A 10379-nucleotide genomic window follows, 5' to 3' on the forward strand; every position below is an offset into this window, starting at 1 on the left:
TTAATATTTTCTGCTACTTTATTGAAAACTCGGAATATTTACTAAGGGAATTTAATAACGGCACTAATCAACACTACTTTGAAGTTTTGCATTTTAAATTGCAACTTTTAGGCCATGTGCTAGTCAACTTGATTCATCGCACAATTACTTAATGCGTTTAAAAAATAAAAATGAAAAGCTTAAATTATTGATAATTTACTTGTAAAGTAGCCAATTTATCGATTTAATTTTAATGTTTTACAACACTTCGCGTGACGAGAAAGCTAACCTGTAACGAAAAATTCTTTCATTGCGTTGACATTGCTCGAACAGCTGTCGAAGTAAAATTAAATTTGGAAATTTTCAACATGTTTATGCAGAAAGTTGATCGCAATGCAATTTACACCGTGCTTTTCCGTTCGGGAGTTATGTTTGCAGAGCGCGCACCCCAGAAGATGCATCCGGAGGAGGAGTTGAAACATTTGACCAATTTGCAGGTTATCAAGACTCTGCAGTCGCTCAAGTCGCGCGGCTACGTCTCGGAGCAGGCGGCCTGGCGCCACTTCTACTGGTGCCTGAACAACGAGGGCATCGAGTACCTCAGGGGTTACCTCCACATGCCCACCGAGGTGGTGCCCACCACTCTGCAGCGCCGCAACGAGCCCGTCCGCATGTCGCGCACCTCCGAAGATCCTCGCTCCCGTGGACCACGTGAGGGCAAGGAGCGCGACGATCGCACCATGTACCGTCGCACTGAGCGACCCAATGAGACGGACAAAACGGGCAATGTGGGAGCTGGCACCGCGTCTGTGGAGTTCCGCGGTGGCTTTGGGCGTGGCCGCAAGTAGAGCTGGCAAATATCCTATTATCCTAGAATTTCATACCGAACTTGCCTTTAATTATGCCAAAGCTGAAGCAATTTAAAAATCGAGTATTTGTAAACAACTATTTATTCATGCACTTACATATATTAAAGTCAATTTTGGTATTATATTAATATTGCAATTGACCATATTCCAATGACGCTTGTAGTGCTTGTGGAATGTTACTAGCTTTTTATAATGTTAAAAATAAAGCTGCTTTATGAAGTGGTGTAAAAATCTAAAACCCAATCATTTCTTATAAATATCAATCGTCTTCAATACGTCTTGGAAAGAAATGTCATACAGTAACTATATCAGAGTGAATGCTATGTGATATAGTTATCCGATCCGAATCATTTTATGTTGAATATGTTTGAAGACTAGACTTGGTAAAACCTTAATTGGCGTCCTTACTCTTATATATTTATTTTTTGCCCATAAAAAATATTTGTTAACATATTAATAGTTGCTTGTGTAAAATCCTTATTGCATCGAGTCATAGACTCAATCATTTGCCCAGTTCTTACCGCTCAGTTGCTCAATCAACTGCACGTTTAGCTGTCTACTTAAATACCCACTAAAAATATGTGTCTACATTATGATAAACAATTCACCCCGACGCGGGATAACGACAATAAATCCACAGCTTGACGTTGCAGTGCTGGCCACGCCAACGCAGCTTGATCAGACCTGGTTTTAGCCGGGCATCTGACTGGCTGGGACGAGCTGGGAAACGCTTGGAGCGCATTTATTATTTGATTATAAACAGCAGCGAGCAGCGGCGAGTGTCGAGCGGGGCCATAAAAATCACCTACTGACAGATTTATTACACAGCCAGCGAGTCGGTCGAGTCGAGCGATTCTCGCCGGCAACGGGCAACCCCTGGCCAGACGGCAGACGCTTTCCGCTTTGACAACAAACAGATACGGCAACAACAGCAGCAGCAACAGCAGCCGCCGTCAGTGAGCAACTGCAGCGAGGCACCGACCACATCGGCGTCCGCGTCCTCGTGCTCATCATCGTCGTCATCAGGCAACGATGCTGACAGCTACACGGCAACGCCATCAGTGTAATCAACTTCGTGTCGAGCGGAGCGGAGCTGCTGCGGCTCAGCACAGGGCACTCCTGGTAGCCGAACATTGCGCGTTTCAGCGTTTCGGAAGACACCAAGACCAGGACCATCACTTTATGGGTGGCATGTGAAGCGTTTGCCCCGCTTTTCCCTTGGCACTTTGAAACAAGCCCTAACTCTTTAGCCTCATTAAGCAAAAAATATCACACAAAAAGGAAAAAAACTTAAAATAACATTAACCAAAAAGCTTGCGTCGGCATCTCGAAAGTGAGAGACCCTGTCATAGATTGGCTATAGGATTATTTACCAAGGTGAATCTATAAGACAAACAGAAGAAAAGTCACGTTTAAATTGAAGAGCATCAAATACTATATGTATTTATAAGGCCCTATATACTAACTGAATTGGTGATCAACATACAACCCCAGAGACAGAAAACAGAAATTTTCACTGTACTATCTTTTGTGATGGAGATGCACGCTAAGACGGGGTTTTGGGAAATTCCATCTGAAAGTGTGAAAAAAACGCGAAAAAGATCGTGGGAAAGTTTTATGTTTAACGTCTGAAATTAATATTTTATCAAACACAATTTGAGCTCATATTTTGGATACAAATCATTTTTATTTGAAAATTTGTATGTTAGGGATTAGAAAAAGATTTTATATATCTGAATTGTGAGGTGAGCGTTTAAGCTGAGGAATTGGCAACAATTTCACGGGCAATCAGAGTTGACCTCGGTCAACACACACAAACAGGCACACGGATACAACTTCTGACCCAGACCATGAAACTTTCCTCTCGTTCAGTTCAATTCTCATCAAAGACAAGAGTTGCGTTTGCTTTATCCAGCGCTGCTCCGTTCAGATTCGGGCTGGCAATGATGGTCGAGGGATCGGGGTAGAGGATTTAAAGGAGGGGCGATTGGTGGCTGCAGTGGCATCCCAAAAGTGTCAAATGTATTGTGTGATTTATGCAGTCAGTCGCATGATTTGTTTGCAGTCCGTCTACTTTTCGTGTTTATCTGCAAAAATATGAGAAAGATAAATTGACGATGCTCGCAGTTGCCAAGTCGCCAAGTCGCAGGCTCTCTGTCCGTCTGTCTGTCCGATTGTCCATCCGTCCGTCCGTTTGACCGAATCGCAATCAGTTGGCGATTTTCACTTGGCAACTTTTACTGCTGTCCACAGCGGCGGCTGCTTTCATTCGTCACCTGGCCGCATGTAATTTTTCAGGTAAATTATTGAAACGTCCCTAACGATGCGGCCAGTTGCCATAAGGCATAAGCCCGGCGCGCTGAGGCACTCGGTCCATTGGATCTGCTGCATCAGGAAGTGTCCGAGATTTCACAGCGCTTTGATTTGTGTTTCAAGCAATGATATATAGATACATACGTCCATACATACATACATTCATACATGTATACGAAGCACGCGTACGTAGACGTATACGTATTCAAGTGTTGCAGATTCCGATCTTTGGATCTTAGTCGAGTGTTAATTTATGAACACTACATTTTGAGGTCGCAGCAGATAACTAGTACAACATATATATGTACAATATATGCATGGGAAAGAAGATCGAGGTTTGTGGATTAAAAGAAAGTAGCAAAGTCCTTTTTTGCAGAGCTTGCGAATTTAATATGCCAACTTTTACTTGGATTCTTCTTTGGGGTTAGCAAATAGATTTCTCCTAAGGCAAAAAATATAATAATATATATTAAATATACCAATTACAATTTTTAAAAAATAATAAGAACATTCCCTGAAGATGTTTAAATAAAACTTAACAAAAAAAAGTAATTCTAAAGTTTTCTAAAGTCTTATAAAAATACTTTTTGATGGATAAAATATTAAATGATATTAATATTATTAATTGTGGAGTATTTGTTTATTATATATATGCACTTGATAATTTATAATTAAACTTGTCTTTAAATCCAATCATTTGTTAAAATGAATATTTTAATTGTCGAGAATTTTCAATTCATCAAAAAACACAAATTTATATTTTATTTGACTTATTTGTATTACTTAGTCATGATATTAAGTGCTAGTATATATAATGACATAATGATGTTCGATTACAAATTGTCCCCACAGAAGATGCAATTTAAACTATTGAAGGTTCTGAATAAAGAGTTGTTCAGAAGTATAATATACGACTTATTTATCCGACCAGATTCTTATACACTTGTAGAAAGTATTAATATTTTGTCACTGTGGAACGCATAGAAGGAGACATCTCCGACCCCATAAATATTCTTGATCAGTTTCAATAGCCGAGTCTATATAGCCATCCGTCCGTCCGTCTGCCTGTTTCTATGCGAAGTACTCCCTCAGTTGCAAAGCTTTCCTGTTGAAACTTTGCATAGTAGGCAGTACATATGTCAGGCAGGACCGGATCACTATATCATATTGCTGCCATAGGAAGGATAGGTCGAAAAGTAGGTTCTTCTATGGCAAAAATTTATGATTTACAAGATATTTAAGGGTATCAAATCTTCGACGAGTCGAAGATATCCCTACTTTCCCGTTTTTGCTTTCCCCTTTATCATGTCACATTATTTTGGCTGCTTATTTTCATTTAGTTCTTGGTACCTTTAATTCTGTGAGTTTAAGGAATATCCGCCAATTTTATCTTATCATATTGTTATTCAGATAGTTTGGGTTCATAACTAGGAACTAACAGCTTTTGGCACCAACAAACCCACAATTATTTTCACTCTCTTCTATGTCATTTGCATTTTGTAAATTTTGTTTTTTTTTGGCTTGTTGGTTGCTTGCCCGATTGATGTCGTTTCATGGAAGTACATGCCCATGGTATGGCATTTCTAAATGGACGCCATAATCAAGCGCTAATAACCTCATTTGTATGTCGAAGCGGGCCATTAACTTTTCATTTGCCACGCGAAAAATTTTGCATTGGGCAAATGCAGGCAGGCAGCTTGGGCACAGACGGTCAGACCAGATGGAGATTGTCCAATGGACTCGCCGACCAGTCAGCGATCCATCGCCAGTCGCTTCACTGTATCCATCTCTCTCTCCCTCCGTCTTTTTTCCTGCTTGGCTGCGACCCGTTGCAGTCGGACTTGGACGTGAACGTGGACATGGACATTCGCTGTCAGAGCTCGCACTCGGCCCGGCCATAACTTGCGTGAAACATGTTAATAATTTACAATTTGGTATTCATAAATAAAATGTCATCTGGAGTCCTCCGACGCCGCCGCCGTTTGCTCGCTGGCTGCTTGGCTGGTAATGAGCGAATGTTGATTGAGGTTATATTTCATGGCAAATGGGTGCCGTTGCACGCTGGCAGCGCTTGGGAAAGTCAAAGTCTCTACTGGTTGCCTCGCAGCCTGGTTGCAAGGCGCATGTTTAACTCTCCCAGTCCACAGTAGGTTGACGTTTGACACGCCGCACAAAAGCTGTGCCCCGCCAACTGCCATCGTAAGGCAGCCGAGGTGCCTGCCGCGCCTGCGTCTCCGCCTTGGCAGCCCCAGCACACGTTTGTCCAGTTGGCTACTGGACCCCCAGTCGAAGGCGCTGCTGCGTCTTGGCTCAGCTCTGATTAAACTCTGCCCATTTATCGTCATTTATGGTAATTGTTTGAATTGCAATAAGTAAGCAGCCCCAGATCAATGGGCAGCCGTGAGATAGTTGACTTCTCTCGCCTTCGTATGCCTCTCAATTCCCCAATTAGCAGCCGAATCAATATGCGGCATATCTACAGCTCACTGAGTTTACTAAGATATGCAAAATTTGTATAAAACTTGACTTATAACAGTTGTATGTTGGGAAACTAAAGAAGAAAAAATGGGCGTTTCTTTAAAGTATTAAAAGCACATAATTACTAGTTGTTTTATAGGTTATTTGGATAATTCTAAAATATTTGTTTCTTTGCGATGTGTTTTTCGGAAAGGTGCTTAAATTATATGCAAATCAAATTGTTATCGAGGAATATAGATATAAGAAAAATCTTCAAATCTGGAACTATATACACATAGTTTGAGAATTCAATTCTATTGCCAAGAATCGGCCAGCAATTGTGACTTTAAGATGTATACATATAGGCCATACTCTATCAAATGGGCAAAGTTTATTTACTTTTAAATTAAAAGAAAAATAAAACTAGTGGGATATATAATCGCATTCTATAAATATTTTTCATTTAAGTAAATATTTTGCATAACTATAGATGCATGATTTATATTTTGAGACATCTTTGGATACTAAATCCAATAATTTGACATAGTTATTATGCTCGCGATTGCTTGCCATTGGCATATATGATATGACATCGCCAGTATAAGATATCCTAGTTCTGGAATTTGGCAGGCTGTCAGTGAGTGCCGTTATGCACTATGGGTGACATTTAATTGCAAACAGATACATTTTGTCAGGGCCAAGTGACGCGAATAGATGCGACCCCATCCACAGAGGCGGCAGCTAGCTGACTGACTGCATCTGCATCTGCATCCGGCCGTTGCAGCGAGCTGGCAAATTAAGTGGGTGCCGCTGGCAATGCCAATGGAATGGAATGGAATGGCATCGGCTGCGAGAGCTGTGAAGATGTGCGGCGACAGCGCAGCAGATGCATCTGCATCTGCATCCATGTAGATGCTTCAGTCAGTCTATCAGAGTATCTGTATCTCTTACCCGTCCGACTGACTCTCTAGCTGTTTGTCTGTCGGCAACTGCGAGACATTTCCGCGTGAGAAATGCGCAATTTCTGTTTATTTAATGCCAATGCATTTCGAATGCGCCGCCAACACGCCATCAGTTTTCAATCACGCGCTGAATTGCAACGCCTCGACGTGTCCCCGCCACCCAGCAGCAAACAGCTCCGCTTACCCACAGCTCCCATGCTGCATGCCATGATTTACTGCGCACTTGTTGCGCCACAACAACAACAGCTAGAAGTGGCAGAAGCAGACTAAACGTTGCAGCAGCTGAAAATCACTTTGCAACTTTTGCATCTTCTCATGACGCTGGCCCCCAAAGTGGTGTCAACAGCTCTCGGCGCGCTGACTGATGGTTTACTCATCCGGAAATGTTTTCCACTTGCCGCAGCAGTCGCCAGGCTGGACGCATTGCATCCCAAAAGAAAAAAAACCAAAAAAAAAAAAACCGGGGACGCCAACAAAGCGTCTTTGTCAACGTCCCTGACAAATTGGGATGTGAAATTTCACAAAGAGCTGGGCAAAGAGACAATCCCCGCCTGAGAAGGAGCTCATTTAGGCGCTTATTTTAGAATCTTTGTCTTCTTTTGTTAAAATATGTTTCACTTAAATTTATTCTTGCGCCTATGTGTACATATGTGCATTTCATTGCCTTAATAAAGTGAACAAAAACTTCAGATGAACTTCCAATCTATTTTGAATGAACTCTTAAGCCAACGCAACCTGTTGCTGCAAGTTCTAATGGATGTCATAAATTGCTTCAAATGGGGATCATAAATATTAAACAAACAAGGATTTTCAGAAAGAAAAACACTACAGCTCACTTAATCCTATGGAAGAAATAATAGGAGTATTTTTGTGTTATTTACCGGTTAATACAATTATTTAAGATTTAATTACGATTACTCGCTGCTGACATATAAATATTCCAAAGATATTAAAAGGAATACAAAAGAAAGATGTTGGATGGTTTGATATGAAGGAGATGATTTTCGTATGTGAACTTGTAGTGAGTAGCATGCTTATAAAGACTAGATTCCAGGAAACTAGATAGATATCTGTAATGGAAGATCATTCCATACCAATTTATAGACAAATATTATATATAACATTGTTCTTTTCTTATGTCTGTCAACGATTTAATCCTCCAGTTGACTCTATAAAGCATTAAAGCTTATATTTTGTCTTGGCTTATCATAAAGATTTTAAAAAGCCTTTGCTGCTTTTGTTTGAAAATATTGCATATTCGCCATTTAATTTAAAACATTATTTTCATAGTTTTTCTGTTCGCATAAAAGTTCAGCTATTTATATCCAAGTTCCTTAATGTACTTTAAGTATTATAAATGTAACATGGAGGATCAGTTCTTACCATAAAACAAATTTTTCTTATTTCTGGACATTTGTGCAATATATTAATATCCAGTCAGAGCTTCTTTAAAAAAACTAATACAGATAAAATATAAAGAAACAATTGTCCAATAATCGAAACCTTTAATTTTGTATATCCACAAATATCTGGAGGGACAGTAAAAATTATAAGCATGCAAAAAATATATATGCATATGCATATATACTTATTAATCCTCATTCATTCGAAATTGGTCCACACGAATCGTAACTCATTTGAGCCCGCCAAAATCCTTGACTTGCATGCATATAATTCCTGGGGACCGCAGTCAACGGCGGCTGCCAGAGACACGCCAAGCATGAGGCGGCGGCGGCGGCGGCAAGGAATGCAGCCAAATGCGGAGAAGTGACACGAAGCGATGCAAAATGCATTCCCAGTGATGATGTGATATGTTGTGCCGTCCCTGCAGCTGAAGCTGATGCCTGAGAGGATGATGATGCTGATGCTGATGTCGTCGTCGTCGTCAAGAGCAGTCGCGTCGAGGAGGACGAGGTTGATGAGCATGATTATGAGCGGGCGAGCTATAGGGATAGGGTCAGGGGCAGGGACGCCGTCGACTGTCTCTGTTACCGGGACAAGGACAGGCAACTGCAACTGATGGTGACAATCTCAGCGCGGAGGCTGAAACTGATGAGGTTAACAGCGATGCTGTAGATGATGAGCCATATTATGTTACGCTGTCGCGTTGGCTGCCTTCGAGCTTGGAGCGGAGCGTGTCATAAATGTCGCACGCCACGTTACTGATGGCTGTGATTATGCCGCCCCAGACACACACACACACACGCTGCCTCAGGCCCCTTCTCCTGGGTAATAGGTCGCGCTTGGCGGCTTCAGAGCAAACAGAAAATTTGCATGCGCACGAAACGTCATCGAAAATGCATCATTAGCAGCTGGGAATTGGGCAAACAAGTCTATTTGTCGCCTCGCAGCGAAGACAGCGACAAAGACACGACCATGTCGCGATATGCAAAAGACCTCAGCCAGGCGCCCACGATTCCCCACACCAGATCCAAATCCAACTTCAACTCCACGACCGCAAACCTGGAACACTTGTTGCCAGCGTGTGGCGCTGATCTATGCCCCACGAGGCCGTAACCCGCTGTCGCCTACAACACTTGTAATCCATTCAAATGCAAATTCTTTCTAGTCGAAGTTGTAGCTACACATGTACAGAAAGGTGTCGACCTCACCAGCTGAGCGGACGTCATGTGAATGTGGGTCCAGCTAGAATAACTGACAAATTAAATAGTAAATATCAGATTTATTTGTACTACTTGAGCTTTAAAAGCAATATATTGTTCATTTCCTGCCACGTCCAAAGCCACCGCGGAACTCCACAGACGCGGTGCCAGCTCCCACATTGCCCGTTTTGTCCGTCTCATTGGGACGCTCAGTGCGACGGTACATGGTGCGATCGTCGCGCTCCTTGCCCTCACGTGGTCCACGGGAGCGAGGATCTTCGGAGGTGCGCGACATGCGGACGGGCTCGTTGCGGCGCTGCAGAGTGGTGGGCACCACCTCGGTGGGCATGTGGAGGTAACCCCTGAGGTACTCGATGCCCTCGTTGTTCAGGCACCAGTAGAAGTGGCGCCAGGCCGCCTGCTCCGAGACGTAGCCGCGCGACTTGAGCGACTGCAGAGTCTTGATAACCTGCAAATTGGTCAAATGCTTCAACTCCTCCTCCGGATGCATCTTCTGGGGTGCGCGCTCTGCAAACATAACTCCCGAACGGAAAAGCACGGTGTAAATTGCATTGCGATCCACTTTCTGCATAAACATGTTGAAAATTTCCAAATTTAATTTTACTTCGACAGCTGTTCGAGCAATGTCAACGCAATGAAAGAATTTTTCAATACAGGTTGGCTTTCTCGTCGCTAAGTGTTGTAAAACGTTCAAATTTTGCGAGTCTTCGATAAACTTTTATTAAGCTTGATTTCATTTCTTTTCGATTTGTTTATGTATTGGGTAAAAATTACAAAAATGGATTTATTTATGATTTTAAAATGTCAGATATAGTCCTTTTCGTTCGCATAAGTATTTTCGTATATCATATTTAAATATAGTATGTCTTATGTATATACATATGCCGATCTGCATGATCGATTCTCTGAGATGGATCTCAGAGACAACTGAAGGCGAATTCGAAACATAATTTGTCTTTTATCATTTGCACAAAATTACTCAATTAAGTTCACCTTTGATAAGATCCAAAAATTGAAAAAAAAATGTGCCAGCGATTTTTCCTGAAAAAGTCCCATAGAAGGTCTCTGAATTTATTTTAATTAAAGCTTTTTAAGTAAAGTAATCCAGTCTTAGGTTAGCATACATTATCCAATATTGTTAAATGTCCTTTCTAAAGCGCCTAAACATTAAAATT

The 10379-nt window shown here is 41.7% G+C and overlaps 2 protein-coding genes across 2 annotated transcripts; one reads left to right on the forward strand and one right to left on the reverse strand.

Moving 5' to 3' along the window:
• Nucleotides 1–219: 219 nt before the first annotated feature.
• Nucleotides 220–1051, forward strand: LOC115758618 (40S ribosomal protein S10-like). Its single transcript, XM_030699351.1, has one exon. The coding sequence runs from the start codon at nt 348–350 to the stop codon at nt 825–827; it is 480 nt and encodes a 159-aa protein (XP_030555211.1). The 5' UTR covers nt 220–347; the 3' UTR covers nt 828–1051.
• An 8209-nt stretch (nt 1052–9260) lies between these two features.
• LOC115758704 (40S ribosomal protein S10-like) lies at nt 9261–9953 on the reverse strand. The gene has a single exon (XM_030699452.1). It carries the CDS (start codon nt 9779–9781, stop codon nt 9302–9304), a length of 480 nt encoding a protein of 159 aa, XP_030555312.1. The 5' UTR covers nt 9782–9953; the 3' UTR covers nt 9261–9301.
• Between the last annotated feature and the right edge of the window lie 426 nt (nt 9954–10379).

This window comes from Drosophila novamexicana, unplaced genomic scaffold, assembly GCF_003285875.2.
Source record: "Drosophila novamexicana strain 15010-1031.04,08,12 unplaced genomic scaffold, DnovRS2.1 tig00000193-arrow-pilon, whole genome shotgun sequence".
NCBI lineage: Eukaryota > Metazoa > Arthropoda > Insecta > Diptera > Drosophilidae > Drosophila > Drosophila novamexicana.

Bases quoted from the DNA above. Each gene is read 5' to 3' on its own strand.
- LOC115758618 (XM_030699351.1), top strand. From the start codon at position 348: ATGTTTATGCAGAAAGTTGATCGCAATGCAATTTACACCGTGCTTTTC.
- LOC115758704 (XM_030699452.1), bottom strand. From the start codon at position 9,781: ATGTTTATGCAGAAAGTGGATCGCAATGCAATTTACACCGTGCTTTTC.